The sequence below is a fragment of the Heloderma suspectum genome, chromosome 2, assembly GCF_057233095.1.
Source record: "Heloderma suspectum isolate Gila_16-S chromosome 2, 16-S_ref, whole genome shotgun sequence".
In the NCBI taxonomy this organism is placed as follows: Eukaryota; Metazoa; Chordata; class Lepidosauria; order Squamata; family Helodermatidae; genus Heloderma; species Heloderma suspectum.
Genome location: NC_139459.1, coordinates 125,157,168 through 125,175,201, shown reverse-complemented (window position 1 = coordinate 125,175,201; position 18,034 = coordinate 125,157,168). Strand labels below are relative to the sequence as shown.

Below are 18,034 nucleotides of genomic sequence, written 5' to 3'. Positions count from 1 at the left end.
TGGTCTACCTCCTAGTATAGAAGAGTTTGAGGTGAGATATGCCTCCTTGGTCTGATAAGCAGCTCATTGATCTAGCATTCAACTTGCTGGCATATATGTGACTTTGTTTATTTATTTGATTTGTACCATGTCTTTCTACCAAAAAAGGGGCTCAAAGTTGTGAAGCTGGATTTTTACGGGAGGCGAGGAACCTGCTATGACAGCACATAGAATGCTAGCTTTGTCTTCAGGGTGGCAGCTGACCCCTTCCCTCAGGACTCAAAGTGTGAATCCTGGAGATCTAGCTGTGTTGGATGGAGCACTGCTCTAACTCGGCACAAGCTGGTCCCTGAGGTCTGCTCTACACAAGCAGCAGAAGGAGATGGTAGAGTAGATCGTTGTAGCACTTCCGATTGCAGCTGGGGACTTGAAGCTTTGAATGCTTTCCTACCTAAAAGACACCCTCTGCCAGTACAAAGCTAGTACAGCAGGGAGCAGGCTTGGCTAAAACCTTCTTCCCTGCTGTGTCAGTTCCAGGGAACGTTTTACAATGGGGCAGCATTCCAAAGTGGTAAACCTCATAAGAACACAAGGGTAATGCTGAATCAGACCAAGGGTCCATCTAATCCAGCATTATGTTCCCTTGGTGGTCAAACAGCAGCCTGTGGGAAGCCTACAAGTTGGGCATGAATGCAAAAGCACCCCCCACCCTGCTTGTGTTCCCCAGCAACTGATATACATAGACATACCTCCCCACCCCTCAGTCTATTCCAAGGTTGGGGAACTTTTTTTGATCAACAGATTACTCCTGGGAGAATGCCAGGGGTAATCTGTTGGGGGAAATGTGCTGGTGGTGAGCAGAGCCAAAAGAGAGCAGGGGCACCCCCTTTTCTTTTTCTCCTTTCTGCCACCCCTTTTCTGTCTCTCCTTTTTCCTCCCTGCCCAGTGGGCTGCCGAGCAAGGGACAGATCGTTCTTGCCTGAGGTCTGAAGAGATCGCTTGTGGGGGGATTTTGAAATTGGGCTCAGGGCCACAAGTTGCCCACCCTAGTCTGTCCTGTCACTCCCTTTCCCCTTCATTCTGCTGCACAGGTAGAGCTAGCCAGTTCGGGAGGGGGGGGGATTTTCCCCTCCATCATGGTTTTTCAGTATGCTTACATTTAGGAGGTCCTACTAGTGTCATATAACTAGTGAATATGAGTTAAATGCCAAGTGTTTAATTGTGCACGCTTCATTAAAGTTCCACATACAGGGTCTACGCTGGTATCAGAAGGAATTCCGTCATACGATGACTCGTAATTTCACCACAGACTCTCAGACTCCAGAAGTGTGCTTTAACTTACCTCCAGGCACCAATTACACTCTTAACATCTCCACAGCAAATTTGGATCACAGTGTCCTAGTCTACATGACAACCCCAATCACCGGTAAGGCTTTGTTTTATATTTTTCCTGTTCTTATAATCAGGCTATACCTTTAGAGTGAGAGTTCAGAAGTAGTTATTTACCTTCTTTTTTCATTCTTGCGATCAGTCATCAGGAAGCACCTACCTTGTTGGTTCAAGTAACTTTCTGTGCCACTTACCCTACCTCTGCTAGTGTGTAAACTTGCATATAGTATCTGAAGGGTACTGTTTAGTGCTTATGTTAAATACAGTTTTATTACAGCAGAACCACTGGTTCGTGCCATGGTAGAATGAGAGCTAACTTTGGACTTGAGATACCTTGATTCTAATACTGTTCCGTCATTGATTTATTGAGGGCCAAACTAGCCATGATGACAGCATGTGCATTTCATACATCTGTTCCATTCATGTCTGAGTTGTGGATGGACGATGTTACTTTAACAGTAAAATAAACATTGGAGATAGTCACTGACGCATTCCTCCTCCAATGCCTTAGTCTCCCCTCCTTCTGTTGCTCCAGCCACTTTTCCCTGTTCCTGGCTCATTTCTGGTATTAGAGCCAGGAAGGGTGGAAAGTGGTTGGAGCCACCAGTTGCAAGGGAGATGAGATTCAGGAGGGAGAGAGTGCAGGTCTCCTCTCCTGTGTGCACCTTCTATCCGTTAGTCTCTTACTTTAGATGTGAACGGGGTACATATGTGAGTGATGGCCCCATTGTGTCTCGTTTGGGTCAAGTTATTGGCCGCAATTCAGTGGCTTCCCTGTCTGCGTGGAACACCACTAGTGCAGAAGCTTCCCTGTTCTCTGGCCAGAGCTGGATCTATATTTCATTTATTCAGTTTATGAGTTCCCCTCTAGCCAAAGCTCTCATGGTGATGTACATAATAAAAGCAAAATTAAAAACAGTGATAAAGCCACATAATAAAGCACATTAAAAAGTATTGTTTTTAAGAGTGACAACAAAAATTCAGCACTTAATACATATCTGAACAGCCAAAAACATGAATAGGATTATTTTAAAACACAGCATTAAGCTAACTAAAAAGCAAGCAGCAGTTAAAATACTTCTAAAAGGCCTGGGAGAATAAAAAGGTCTTTGCCCGGCACCAAAAAATCAACAAATTAGGTACCAGGCAGATCGCTTTAGGGAGGGCAGTGCACTATTTGGGGGCCACCACAGAAAAGGTCTGCTCACAAGTAGCCACCTACCGACATGCTGGTAGAATGAAATGTACTGCTTCAGACTCTACGTGGAGATCACATTTTTGAATACCCCTCTCACCTAATTAAAAAAAAAAGTCCTGCAAGTACAAAACTAGAACAGCCAAAGCAGCTGGGGGTGGGGGCAACAGGCAAGAACCTTTCAACCTGATGATATGTTAGTTTACTTGTACAAATTTTTTGTGTGGGGAAATCATATCTGCCAACCAGACTCTGCATGGTACAGTCACCTCTACTAGTTCAGGATTCTGCTACCTGATTCTTCTGTATGTATGGAGTGGATCCAGGATAACTGTTTGAGGAAATAGTGAAAAGTTTTGCTGCTCTGCCCACTGTGCGGTGCAGACCATTGTCCTGCATTGACTGTAACAAACTCTTAACTGCAGCAAAGTCAGCAAACCTTCAAGCCTGCAGTTGGTTATCCAGTGGAGTTCAGGCTACAACAAAGGTAGTCTAAATCCAGGCAGAAGTCAGAACATAGGCAGTCGATCAGAGGATCAGGCAAAGAGGATCAGGCAACAGCAGGAGTAGTCATAATAACAAGCAAGAAGTCAAACACAGTAAATCAGGTACATTATGCAGTCCAGAAGTAGGAGTGTTAGGCAATCCAAAAAGTCAGGAAACCCAGCATCAATTACAGGACACAGTCCAGGAGAAAAAGTACATTGTAGAGGCAGGATAGACAAAGTTGTTCCAATGCTGGCTGGGTTTTCAGTGAAGGCTTTTAAGCCCAAAGTCTGCTGGACCCTATCCAGAGTTCAGCTGCAGTAATCAAGCCTCCCTTTCCAGAGCCTTACTCTTGAGGAGTCACTTTCTCCCAAGGAGACCTTTTCTGGAGGTAAGGACTCCTTCACACAGGAGCCCTACTAGTCTGCCACTTGAGGCGATGATGCTCCCGGGGGTCAGGGGTTGCTCAGCCCCTGCCTCAGAGGCAGACTCGCATTCCCCTGATAGGGATGGCCCTGCAACCATCTCCCCGACAGACTCAGGCTCCTATGAGTCTGGTTGCAGTCCTTGGTCTGGGGTGCCCTGGGCTTCTAGGGCCTCTACCTCTTCCTCTGAGGAGGACTCCTCCAGTGGGGGCATGACAGCCATGATGCACTGTTGCTTCCCTCCCTAAGCTCAACAGCCTGTTTTCTCCACAGTGTCTTTGCTGCTGCATGTTGCACTCCTGTGCACACTTAAGTGGGAGTTATCGTCCCATTTGAATGTGATAGAATTATGCCTGGGTAAATTTGCGTAAAGTTAGGCTGCTAAACAGTAATCCTATTCCTGTTTACCTGGAATTGAATCCTACTAAAAAAGGGCAAGAACATGTTTGCATAGTGCCCAGTGAGTGACATCACCCACTCCACTGAAGAATGCTGGAAATCCTTTAATTTAAAAAGATATATTATTATCTGATAGAAGGAAAAGGTGCATCTTCCTTCGCCTGCCTCCCTCTCCAGAGATAGTTATAATATTGTTCTTATTTATCAGAGGACCGCAACCTGAGCAGTCAAAACTTTAGTTGTGATTAATCTACTGATTGTGGGTTCTAGGCAAAGGGCCCCTAGTGCTCGTTCTCAAAATGATTCACAACTATTCTGTCTTTTCTTCCTTAGGGTGCAATCCTATGCAGGTTTAGACAGAAAAAAGTCCTACAACTCATAGGATTACACCCTTAATGGATTTTTTTTCGAGTAAGAAAAAAGGCAGAAAAAATGGGAAAGGTTGGGAGGGTTTAAAATTGACACGCCCCTATAAAATTCCGTGAGTGAGGCAGTGCAATTATACAATAAAAGCCACATCTGGAAGCACCTTCTAACTAATGAAAGCTTGCAGCCCTAGAAAAAAGGGAATAATAAATTACCTTTAGCATGAAGGTGTTCCAGCTAGGTAACAACAACAACATAAAGCATTATAAAGGACTACATACATTAAAAGTGCAACGTAAATGACTAATGATCATGATGGTAGTGAGGAGTTATTACAAATATGCATGATCTGAAATGGGAAAAGGGAACAGTAGCTCTAAGAAAAGATATAAAACATTGTACGTTAACGTCATTAGGTCCTTGTAATTGTAGGATAAGTACTATTCCCTAATTATGAATAACCTTTCTTATTTCTCCTGCACTGTGAAAAGAGTGTTATCTGCTTAACCAGCTGGCTTTCAACAAAGAAGAGGGCAGCCTTTGCACGTTCTTTTCATCCCACCCCCTCCTGTCTGTAATCATCCAGTAGGTGAAGCTGTTTATCTTCAGTAAATTTGTTTCAGCATCTTCAGAGTTGTTGTTGCGGGTTTCTTATGAAGAAGCAGAGAATTCATCTTTGTGATATCCTTAAAAACCTGAGCTGCTACGATACTTCCTCTTTCTGTCTGTGCAGTGTAGCTGAGTTTCAAACATAAAATAATCTCAACTTTTTGTTCTGATCAGTAGTCTTGTATTGTATTTGCCAGATGTTGTGGCTAATGCTGCATTTTAAAATAGCTCCCTGAGGAGCCTGCTGCTGTTCTTGACCACTAACTTCTAACCAGATATAATAGTCTGCTAAATGATTCATCTATCTGTACTCCAGGCTTGCATAAAATGTGACTCACCAAGTCAAATTCATCCTCATCAACCCTGTATTGTGTCCTGGCAGCTGCTTTATGCTTTTCCTCCCTCCCCCTTGCCCCCACCCCATTTTTCCAGTCCCAGAAAGGCAGCAAAAGAAGTTACTGAGTTACTGGTGGACTGCTTTCCATTTCTGACGGACTGAGGAGCATTCAGCTTAGTGGGCCACAAGTTGCACAGTCAGTTCTATTCCTTTTGCATTCCATGAGCAGATAACCTCCTTATGCCTCCTGTCTGCACTCCTGTACTTAAATTATGGATGGTCTCAGTAGCTTTGTAGCCAAGACAGGACTAAGACAGGACTGATGGGCAAATGCATGTAACAAAACCCTGACGGCCAGTTTTTCTAAACAAACGCATCCTTTGGAAGGGGGCAGTTTTGCATGGAGAAGCAACAGGACCTGAGGGGGGTACTTAATCTTTTCTCCACCAGCTCTTTTTCTGCTGCAGCTTCCACTGCTCCCACACTGTTTTCCCCCTCCCTGCAAAATTCTAGTTGCATGTTGTTTACCACTGCAAGCAAGGTGGATTAGCTATTTCATAAGATAAAAAGGAATCAACCTAGTTGTGCTTACGGAGAATAAATATTCATAATTTTAGATCTGAACAAACTGCACAAATTGAGTGGATAAAATAATAGCAATAAAATAGTGGGCAACAACATTTAATCAGTGAATCAGTTAGAATAATCAGTTAAAACAATCTGCTCCTAATTAATCAGGATACCATTTTAGGCCAGCAGAGGATTTTTTAAAATCATAATTACCTTTTCATAGAAATGCTTATAAAAATCGCAGATGGAAAGCACCATCTTAAAAGAGGCTTTCCATCTTCTCTCACACAATGTCCTTGATGACAGTGCCTCCTACCGCACATGTGCATCACTTAAAAAGAATGCCTATTGCTTCAGAACTATTGGGTTGGATTCAGACAGAAGCTTCACCTGATTTGAAGTGATCCCCCTTTCTCCCTTAGCCCCCCATGCCACAGCCCACCCCATTCAGCAGTGTTTCCTAACACACAGGGAAGCCTTTGCAAGGGGCGAAGGGGCTACTAGGGAGAGGCAGAGAAGTCAGCCTCCGCTAGTCCCATTTCATATGTTTTATGTTGGATCCTATTGTTTTTACTGTGATGCAACTTTATGCAAATTTAATCAGTGAATCAATGATGACTCATATGATGAATCAGCTAAAAGTTTTGTTTTTTTTTACTGAGTGACAGCATAAAAAGCAGGAGTGTACAAGATGATCCTTTCCCAGTAGTAATATATGGCTGTGAGAGCTGGACTATAAGGAAGGCTGAGCACCAAAGAATTGATGCTTTCGAACTGTGGTGCTGAAGAAGACTCTTACAAGTCTCCTGGACTGCAAAGAGGTCAAATCAGTCCATCCTAAAGGAAATCAACCCTGACTGCTCATTGGAAGGACAGAGACTGAAGCTGAAGCTCAAATATTTTGGCCACCTAATGCGAAGAGAAAAGTCACTGGAAAAGGCCCTGATGCTGGGAAAGATTGAAGGCAAAAGGAGAAGGGGACGGTAGAGGATGAGATGGCTAGACAGCATCACCGATGCAATGAATATGAACTTGAGTACGCTCCGGGAGAGAGCGGAGGACAGGAAGGCCTGTCGTGCTATGGTCCATGGGGTCACGAAGAGTCGGATATGACTTAACGACTGAACAACAACAACAAGATGATCCAGGCAGACAAAGCGGATGACCCTCCTTGTGATGTACAGAGGCTGGATCCTTTGACAACTTGCCAGCATTCCTTGATGGCTCCCAAGATCAAGGCCATATATCAATATAGTATATGACCTACTGTGCTGTATTTTATCATAGTTGCCCTCATAAATATATTTTTCCCATGTCTTTTTATTTACATGGAAAAGTAGCCTTTAACTCAATGCATTTTATAGAGGGCTATTGACTTTAACTTTAGTCAGGCTGTTTTTAAAACAAGAAATTTGTAATATTTAATTTTTAAAAATAAAAAATACTTTAAAAAATGAAGAGCAACCATTTTTATCCACATCCACAGCAACTAGATGTGGAGAGAGTTGCAATGAAAAAACAGTAAGGAGGGGAAGCATTATGTGCATGCTCTGTCTCTCTCTCTCTCTCTCTCTCTCTCTCTCTCTCTCATACACACACACACACACACACACACAGAGCCAATTCTCTTTGCACATATGCCTCATTTCAAAGCTCTTTTGGTTTACCAAAACAGGATGTCAGGGCTTCATTACACGTACTTGCATGTCATTTGCCTCTGAGTGGTTATGTGCATGTAGTTTGCACCTCTAGCCTTAAATCTATGAGCCTTTCTACACAAGGCATTTATTGTGCGCTCATGATTCACAATAGTTTGCAGGTGCTTCAGACAACGTCATTATCCTCCAGGGGCGCTCCTGTATTTTGCAACCATTATAGTGTATGTGTGTTTTCTAACAAGGAAAGTCTGGGATTTCTGTAAATGGTGGCATGAAACCCTGGTTTATTTGTGCAATTCTGCTATACCACAGTGCCACCTAGTTGGTTGTGTAATGGAACATATAGAAAGGCAAAGAAAGAAACCGCCCGGGGAAAAAAAATCTATGTAAAGGAGCCAACGTTACTCCCACAAAGAATCCAGAAGCAGAAGCCTTAGTAAAGTGGCGGGCTAAAAGCCTCATGTAGAAAAGCACTATGAGAACATGATTGCTAGTAAAGAACAAAAACATGTTATGACTATATTATAGATGTTAAGTTAAATGTGGCTCATTTAGTGATTCTGTCGTTTCCAAATATCCCATTCCTTTCTGTAACTAACCTCTGAAGAACATCAGGCAGATAGAATGCTACGTTATAGTACATAACTTGTACATGCCTCCTCTACTGGTTGACTGTGGCATGTTAGAGTTGCCAGCAGGAAAGCTCTTCTGTTTTAGAAGAGAGCTTTGGTGGGGGTCCCCCTCTTTTGGGTCCCCAGTGTGCCAAAAATGATTGACAGAGGCAAGTGTGGGCAGCAGGCTGGTAAAACCTTTTGCAGACTAAGACCTTTTCACAACTGATTTAAAAAGCATTTAGGTACATCCCCAATGAGCAGGTATTGCATTCATTTTCAGCCAAAATGAAGTTGCCTTCTGCATATGTTTGTTAGCTAGGGGCTACAATGTGCTCACCAGCCATGTGCGCAGGGTTTATTTGCCCCTTGTTCTCTTGCCCTTCTCCCACACTTGTAGAATCAAAGGTATCTCCTTGCATGAAATTAAAGGAGTGTTGAAAGCTGAAAGATGTCTTAGTGGTTTCCAAAGTCAGTGCAGGATCTGGGAGATTCTCCACCCTTCTGCAGATTTCAGAGAAGGGCAAAAAAATTATCTCTGTGACTTTGTGCTAAGGATCAGAAGGCAGTGAGGCATCTCTCTGCATCCCAAGCCTCTCTGAGGCTCAGCACGACAGGAACAGGCCCTCAGAGAACCCCCAGACTGCAGTGTAATATCACAATTTAGACTGCCCCTTGAGGGAGGGCCAGTGGCAAGCATGTGTTTGTCAGCACCATTGCACACTAATATTCTGAAAGCATTGCTTTTCAGCTCTAAATTTCAATTTTTAATGTTTACTTTAGCATTAGATATTCAGTTCTCTTTGAACCAAGGGGATACCACACTTGCCTTGAGATGGAGTCTTCATGGAGGCCAGCCTAAAGTTATTATATACATAGACAAATATGCAAAACAGTGTGAATACACATACACAGTAATTTGCATGCTAAAAAGGTTTGTTTAATACATACCTAAAGGACTACTTTACTCCATGGCTTCCTCCATGAGCACCTCTTTCAACATTTGGAATTCTACTCTGGATTCCCCCACCAGCTGAAATGTGACCAGTGTCCATGAGGAGTAGGGCCACTTTGGTTGTAGCACCAACTTTAAGGAACACCCTCCTTAAGTGTTCCCGACTTAACCTGAATACTGAACACTTTTCGATGCCAGGTTAAAATGTGGCTGTTTGAAGAGAAGCCTTTAGTGTGGGCTGTGGGCTGGTTTTATTTGCTTTTATTATGCTTCTGATGCTGTGCTGTGTTGGGACTATGTTTAGAGGGTTGTTTTTTTACAATCTGTATGCAGTTTTTGTTGTTTAAATAAATCTGTGTTTTTATTTGGTTGTTTTTATCCTGCTACTATTTTTGTTGTATTGTTGCTGTAGATTTTACTGTGGATTTGCTGTTTGTAAATTGCTCTGGTTTCTTTATGAAGAAGAACCGATAGATATAGATATATAAATCTGTATGGCAGTAATAAAAACAATATATGTTTTTCTTTTTTTAGATCCGCAATCCCCAGAAGTAGAATTCATAACAGTACATGGTCCTGTACCAGTGTTCACCCTGAGGAAGGCAGAAGAAAGAAATGGACCAATAAGGTCTCTAGGCTTTATGCTACTTATTTCAGACACCCAAGAACATTTAATATTTAGACTTGATTGTTTTGTTTTTGAACAAAGCAATCTGATTAGATTATTTTGTTCCAAGTCCTTTCAAATTTCATTGTAATTCAAGAGATTTAATTTATTCCATATGTGGGTTTAGTTCCTATCTTGTATGGATTGCTACTTATTGACCCAAAGATCCAGTGATGCTCAAAGCACAGAATCTTCTGCCACATATACAAGATCATACCCTTGCATTCTTCATGAATTAACTCAGACAAATGTAACACTCCTCACTTTTATACTTGTGGTCAGTAACAGATTTGAATCTCTGTTTTGCCATAAACAAGCATTCATTCTGTGAGTTCATTAGGATGAGTAAAAGATAGCAAGGGTCATTTAATCTGTATTAAGTGATCTCAAGACTGCATTTTTGGACATTTTTGTCACCTCATCCACAAATGCCCTGGGTGACCTTGGGCATGGTGTTGCCTTTTTCCCCTTCCTTTTGGAGGGTGAACAAGATGAGATTAAAGCCAGAAAATATGGATTTTCTGGTCAGTAGAGGTGCTATTGGTCAGTAGAAAGCCTGGCTTGGGGATTGGGATTCGGTCTGTTTGGGATAAGGTCACAGTTCCCCTGAAAGATCAGAGTTTGGGAGTTCTCTTGGATCCTACACTGTCCTTCGGGTCTCAGGTGGCAGTGGTGTTGAGAGCTTTTCCACAACTACATCTAGTGTGCCAACTGTGACCATTCCTGAGTTAGTCTGATCTGGCAACAGATGCCTTGGTTACAACATGGTTAAACTATTGCAATGTGCTCTACATGGGGCTACCCTTGACGACCATCTAGAAGCTTCAGTTGGTACAAAATGTGGCAGCTAGGCTGTTAACCAGTGCGTGGTATCATGATCATATCACGCCAATACTGAAAGATCTGTATTCGTTGCCAATCATTTTCTGGGTTAAATTCAAAGTGTTGGTTTTAGCCTTTAAAGCTGCAAGCAGCTTAGGGCCTGGCTCTCTGAGGAACCGCCTATTTCAATATGAGCCTATTCTGTTACTAAGATCAGCAGAAAAGGCCCTTTTGAAGACAACCTCGCTTTCAGAGGCCAGTTTGTTGTGAATACAGGAAAGGCCTTTCTCTTGCATTGCTCCCAAATTCTGGAACGCACTCTCACTGGACTTGTGGCAGGCCCCCATTCTCTCTGCATTCAGGAAGGGGGTCAATCTTTTTTACTTGACTTTTAAAATCGTTATGGTTTTTAATGTTTTTAGTGTTTTACTATGTTTTTATGTAAAGATGTTTATGTTTCAAAGTTTTTCTAAACAACCTTGGGTGGCCTCAGAAAGGCAGTATAGAAATACAGTAAATAAATAATAAAATGGTGAAGGTGGAGACCATCTTCACAGAGCAGTTGAATCAAGGACTAAAGTAGAAATAGGGCCGTGCAGTAGAGCCCAGGTGGGGGTAATGTAGGTGAAGAGGGAGGATTCATTTCCATGGTTTCCATTACATTGTACAGAGAAAAGTAAAAAGGTTGCATTCTACAAGAGTATTGGGTTAGGGGCATGTCTGCTCCCCCCCCCAGAAAAAACTGGATTTATCAAAATTAGGGGGCAAGCTTAATCATCTCTCTAATAGTTCCCCAGAGTGCTTTCTTCCATATAAGTAAGAAGCTGCCAATTAATCCTGTGAGTGAGACACTGAATGTAGGGTCACTTGACCCTGATACTGGTTGCTCCAGCTGAGAGGGACCCTTAGATTCTATATATTGCAGGGACCCCTGAAAAGAGAAATGCATATCTATGCACACCATACAGAGCTGCATTGCATTTACCTTCTAAGCCTTCAGAGGTAGATGCAATGAAACTCTTCGTGGTGTGCATAAATATGCATTAGACTCTCCAACGGTCCCTGCAACATACAGACCCTCTCCCTCTCCCCATGCCCATCATTAGTAAGTAATAAAGTCAGTGATAGTCATCAATGTGGATGGCTTCAAAGGGGGATTGGAGAATTCGTGGAGGATAAGGCTATAAGTGGCTACTAGTCACGATGGTTCCATATTACCTCCAGTATTAGAAGGTAGTATGCCTGTCAGTATTAGTTGCTGGGATACACAAGTGGGATGGTGTAGGGCCCCGGGCCTGTAAGGCAGCTAACAGTAGCTTTACAGATGCTTAGAGATCCATAATGCTCTCTGCTTTGGTTCATTATTAGTTGCAATTCCTTGCAGTTGGGCCTGCTGGCTTGTAAGATGAGTCAAAGGCCAGTGTAGTGCCTCCTCAGCACATTCCATGCTAACGAGCTCTGATACCGTCTGTCTTATCAGAGACTAGGATGTGCCTGAGAAGTGAAGCTCTGTTTATCTTAAATCTACAGGTGTCTGTGCTGGGAAAATTAGGATAGTCTTGCTTCTGCCAAATATGTTACTAAGCACTGCTAGGCTATGCTGGGAAAGTTGTAGATGAACTCTAATTAATGCTTGCACCTGTCATAAAACCTCACTGCTATGCCTGAATAACATGTATGATCATAGAATCATAGAATAGTAGGGTTGGAAGGGGCCTACAAGGCCATTGAGTCCAACCTCCACTGATGTAAAAGTTATCTGCAGCACAGCTCTTTGTTCAGAGCTTTTGCCTGATCCAACCACTGGGTATGTCTGTGCGCTGTAAGTACTCAATAAATGTCTCTTTGTAAGTAAACCTGGATCTGACTTAACACTTTTGCAGCACCTCTAAATGGTACCAGCGCACTCATGTCCTGCTTACGGGGTTTTCATAGGCATCTGGTTGGCCACTGTGAGACTAGATAGGCTTTTAGTCCAAAGCAGCATGATTCTTCTCATGTTCTTATTTTCTACAGTGACTTGCTTGTTCTGCAAATCCAGTGGTCTGAATAGTACAACTCCAGGTTTACACTTGTGTTACTGAATCTTTTAGGATTGCAGGTTATTTTATATGATATAACAAACCATTTAGTGATGGCCAGTGATTGAGAACTTATAAACGAAGCAGCACTTTGAAGGGAATTAATGCAGACATCAAAAACCAATTGAATATAAATAACTTCTGACACTACTTAATGCTTTTCTGTCTCTTTCTAGTTCTTACCAAGTGATTGCCATTCCCTGGAGACCACTGTGCAACTTTAATTGTTATTCCTTGACTAGCCTAGCCTACTTCAGCAAAAGCACTGACTCAGATGGCTATGTGGCAGCTGAATTCCCAGCCCAGGTCATTGCTGATAACATGCTGAACTTCACCCTTGGAGACAGACATTACTATGGGAAATTTTACAATGCTCCCTTGAAAAAAGGAAAAGATTATTGCATCATACTGAAGACTATCAGTGAATGGAATGGGGTAAGGGTGCTGCTCAATTCTTTTCTGATATAGTTATTTGATTTATTCCCTGTGTTTCAACAGGTTCCCAGGGTGGCTTACAACAAGTTAAAATTACAGTAAAATAAATTTAAAACATTAAAGCGTAAGAGTATAAAAGAGCAGCATAAAAGTAGTCTGCGGATTTAAAAGTAAACACAAAGCAGCATAAAAACAATGTGCAGAGGATTTAAAAGCCTGGAGAGCATAAAAAACTATTCACCTGGCAAGGGCTGAATTCCATTTTAGAGAAGCTCTCAGGGGCCACATTCCATTGGTGGGTGGGGCTGGAGACAAAAGGGGCGGGGCCAAAAGATCAGCATATGATCGTTACAGCTCTTACTGCCGGTAACTAAGCCTTAGGAGAGGCATTTCAACCTTTAGAATGGGGGGAAAGCCGCGCAAAAGCCAGGAAGCCTTTTGATTTGTGGTTAAAGGAAAGTGGGCGGGGCCTGGGAAAGGGGGCGTTTCCATCTGAGGAACCCTGGAGTGCCAGATTATGACCGTAGGCAGGCCAGATTTGGCCCCTGGACCTGAGGTTCTGCACCCCTGCACTACAACACCATGAAAAAGAGCAAGTACTGTACTGTCCTAAGCTCTGATTCATTCTTTTTAAAGTTCCACTATGATTATGGAAGTTCAGCAATTGCCTGGTTCACACCTTTGTGTTTAGGGATGAACTGAATCCCTCCATTCTGTTCTATTGTTGTTCAGTTTGCTCTGTGTTCCGCTCCACCTGCTTTCTGGTTTAACTTGAAGTATTTCTGAAAGAACTGGCCTGTGTACAGTTTGCTACAGCTTTAATTTGTATCTTTGTTTTCCTTGCGGGTTAGTGATTCACACCACGCATATATGGATTGATTTAAATCATAAAGCAAAAAAGAATGTTGATGTGATTGAGCAATCGCATCAAGATTTGTTTTTGCTCTGCTATTTAGTTAATGCACATACGCACTGGTGTGTGTGCTTCAATAACCTGTAACAACAGAAAGAGACAACTAAAAAGTGCAGCAAACTGTGCCTGCCCGGGAGTATGAAACAAGTCCAAAAATGGGAAAATGGCAGATCACTAATCCATTGTTGCTGCTCTGGGAGCCAGATCAAGTAATTTGGAACCCCCAATTTTGGGGAGAATTGTATGAGCATCCCTAATTATGTTTGTTAAAGTGTGCATGTTCCTGGAGCCAATTTGGGCTTCATGTCTCTTCAAAAATGTATTGCGTGAACTGCCCCTTTCTGTCCTACATCAGGCTGCGTTCAGTCATTAATTTAGCGCCAGAGTCTCCATTCTTCTACTTAACCATCCGTGTTGCTTGTTTGATGAGTCTCGAGACAGAAGAACTGCGCAGCTAGTTCTGTGTTCCCACGGAAGCTTTGGAGCTTAATGCCAGCCAGCCATGCCACATGACAAATCTGTCATGGAATGCAGGGAAGTTCCAAAAGCAGTTTATGATATGGCATTAGGTGGCTGGGGGGTGGTCTCGCTTTCCAAGGGAAAACAAATCAAAAATACCACTGGGCATGCCCAAGTGTGTGGATCCACCTAAAATAGCTTGTTCAGTCCCACCTGTATTCTGATCTAGTATCACCAGCAACCACCTTTGCATTTTATTTTTATCACGCTGATTAATGTACAGTCACCGAAATTCATTTATGTTTAGTCTTTGAGGAGCAGAGCATGGCCACTCACTTCCTTCCATCTCAAGGCAAACCTTTAAAGACCTCTACTATTATAAAAACAAAAAACAGTTTTCACAAAGAGCATGTTACATGTGCAGTAGGCACATTGATGCTTTAGCAAGCTTATGAAAGCATGTTCCACATTAAAAAAAATAGGTTACATGACAGCAGAAAGAATGGCTTTGTATCAAGACAAGAGTTTTTCTTCAGTCAAGCCAGGTATGGTTGCTCTAGACCAGTGATAGGCAACCTGGTGCCCTCCAGATGTTTTGGACTACAACTCCCATCAGGTACAACCAGCATGGGCAATAGTGATTATGGGAGTTGTAGTCAAAACCTTCTGGAGGGTTCCAGGTTGCCTACCTCTGATCTAAACTAAACTACTTGTTTTTCAGGCCGTTTTATGTGATGAAATGCTTTCTGCAAATCACATTAATGATGCATATGGTTTTTTCATCCTGTAGTGGTGATTTCTTAGACGTGTGGTCGAAACAAAACAGGTGAACACAACTGTTATTAATCAGAACAAAAATGTAGGCAAATTTCAGCATTTGGGGGGAATTAGAAGTTTACATTGGTCCAGCTTGCACAGCACAATAACCCAGTTTTTTGTTTAAAAAAAAAATCCGGATTATTGTGAATGTGGCAGTGTGCTGGTGCATGCTGCCAAATCACTCCCACTGCCAGCAAGAATGGCTAGACAACCTAGGGACACTCCATTTACCATGAAGTACAAGCGAAAAACTCTGGCTTTCTCTTCCCCAGCAAGCCAGAATTGGAACCCGTGGTTTAATGTGTGAATCATGCCATTGTTTATTTATGCGTTGTCATAAGAAGCTTTAGGCTGCAGTTCAGTGCTATATCCAGGTAGCTGAGAGTAAGCCCCATTGAATTTAATGGGACTTACTTCCAAAGAGACATGTGTAGGATTGTTCTGTCAAACACTTCCAAACAATACTAGCCAATGTAACTAACTTGCTCAACTGTTCTAGTTCATGTCACAGCTTGCTTTATTCAGCCTAAAAGCATTTTGTCTTTTGTGATAGCCGCGTGCGCGCGTAAAATATAAAATATGTCGGCTCAACAGCAATTACTTTTAGCACTTCCAAGGCTGCTGTTTTCTATCCATTTACCTGGGAATAAGACCTATTGAACTTATTTGGACTTACCTTTGAGTAGATATGCATAGGATTGCACTGAAAGTCAAGTCCCTTGAAATTTTATCTGCAAAATAACAACAGGTGGATGTTTGCTATGGCCTAGATCCAAGAAACGGCATGATTAGTTTCACATGCCCAAAGGAGCTTTTGGATGTGATTCATGAGCAGCATACCTCTGAGGGGAGTTTCAAAAAGTAGCTTGTGATATGGTTCGAGGGTGTATCCAAGCCACACCCTCAAGCCCAGCCACGTAGCATACCTAATAATCTCTGCCATTAACAAATGTAGCATATGATCATCAAACTCCTGAGATAAATAGGCTGTACCCCAGCCAACTGAAGTCAAGGGGACAAGCAGCCACTGATAGTGTGCTGGACTACAACCAAAGATAGATGTCCCTGTAAAGTATTGTGTGAAGATGTTTTAGGCCTTTTTTCACTAAGCTGGTAAACGTGTATCTAGCTATATTGCTTCAGACTACAGGTGGGGGCTCATATCACAAAATGTTCCTCTATACCAAAATAAATAACACCCTGATGATATAAAGCTAGGCTAGAACCCTCCTCCTTGACATGGTAGTTTTCTATGTTCAGGGATTTTTAAATTTTTGTATGAAAGACATTTCTATCTTCTCTCTCTCTCTTTCTCTCTCTTTCTCACACACACACGCATGGACGCATGCACACACACATGCACACACACCTGGTTCACATGTAACCACAGCCCATGGTTTAAACAACCCATGGGCTATCGTTCATGAGTGAGACAAAGCGAGCCAACTGCCTCCTGCACTCACACCGCTTCCACTTCCACTGAACAGCCTACGATTGGCCCATTTGTAGGCTGTTGAGCATGATATGCAAACCCAGTGCACTGGGTTGTTTAAGGGCTAAACAACCCAACGCTTAACTTATGGTTTGTGGTTGGGTTAACCACTAGGTTGTTTAGCCCCTAAACAATTCACATGTCATGCTCAACAACCTATGAGTGGACTGATCGTAGGTTTTTAATTAAAAGCGGAAGTGGCAGGCATGCAGGAAGCAATACGCCCACTCTCTGCCACTTGTCCCCAACAGCCCATGGCTTGGTTAACCCATGGGCTGTTGTTACATGTGAACTGGCCCACAATTTGCAGTTGCAGCTTTGCCAACTGAGTGACCTGGTTTGCACATAACAGTAACCTATGGTTTATTTAACCTGTGGGTTGTTGAATTTTGGGTTGTTGTGATGCGTGAACCTAGCCATGCTAACAAACTATGGTTTGTTAACCACAAACAATCCAGGAAGAGAACCCATGGCTGGGTTGTGAACTCTGAGGAGGCAAACAAACATCCCAGGGACTGAGAAAACAAACCAGGTCAGTGAGAACTAGACCTTTCTCCCGTTGGAAAACAGTCATGCAGACGTGTGTTTTCTTTCCTAGATGAGAACGCAATCCTGTGTAGTCTGGGCCCACATTAAAGGTAAGTTATCAGTCAATTGAGAAAGCTACAACTGTTTGCTACTTCTATTTTTAAAAATAGCAACTTATGTGACTATTTCATAGATTCATAGAATAGTAGGGTTGGAAGAGGCCTACAAGGCCATCGAGTCCAACCCCCTGCTCAAGGCAGGAATCCAAGTCAGAGCATCCCTGACAAATGGCTGTCCAGCCTCGTCTTGAAGGCCTCCAGTGTGGGAGAGCCCACCACCTCCCCAGGTAATTGGTTCCATTGTCGTATTGCTCTAACAGTCAGGACGTTTTTCCTGATGTTCAGCCGGAATCTGGCTTCCTGTAACTTGAGCCCATTATTCCGTGTCCTGCACTCTGGGATGATCAAGAAGAGATCCTGGCCTTCTTCTCTGTGACAACCTTTCAAGTACTTGAAGAGTGCTATCATATCTCCCCTCAGTCTTCTCAAGGCTAAACATGCCCAGTTCTTTCAGTCTCTCTTCATAGGGCTTTGTTTCCAGTCCCCTGATCATCTTTGTTGCCCTCCTCTGAACCCTCTCCAGTTTCTCTGCATCCTTCTTAAAGTGTGGTGCCCAGAACTGGACACAGTACTCCAGATGAGGCCTAACCAGTGCTGAGTAGAGGAGAACTAGTACTTCCTGGGATTTGGAAGCTATGCTTCTATTAATGCAGCCCAAAAGAGCATTTGCCTTTTTTGCAGCCATATCACGTTGTTGGCTCATATTCAGCTCGACAACAA

General features: G+C 42.8%; 1 protein-coding gene across 22 annotated transcripts in view; it reads left to right on the top strand.

The window, feature by feature from the left end:
* Nucleotides 1–18,034, top strand: part of SUSD1 (sushi domain containing 1) — an 81,887-nt gene that overhangs the window by 44,472 nt on the left and 19,381 nt on the right. For 19 of the 22 annotated variants that reach the window (XM_084834708.1, XM_084834703.1, XM_084834701.1 and 16 more), the window contains 4 exons: nucleotides 1,219–1,405; nucleotides 9,514–9,607; nucleotides 12,726–12,984; nucleotides 17,266–17,305. In XM_084834708.1, the coding sequence (XP_084690834.1) occupies nucleotides 1,219–1,405; nucleotides 9,514–9,607; nucleotides 12,726–12,984; nucleotides 17,266–17,305 (580 nt within the window). Of the gene's footprint in view, nucleotides 1–1,218; nucleotides 1,406–4,730; nucleotides 4,825–9,513; nucleotides 9,608–12,725; nucleotides 12,985–17,265; nucleotides 17,306–18,034 lie in introns of all 22 variants that reach the window. The other 3 variants (XR_014787819.1, XR_014787820.1, XM_084834689.1) reach the window with 2 other exon arrangements.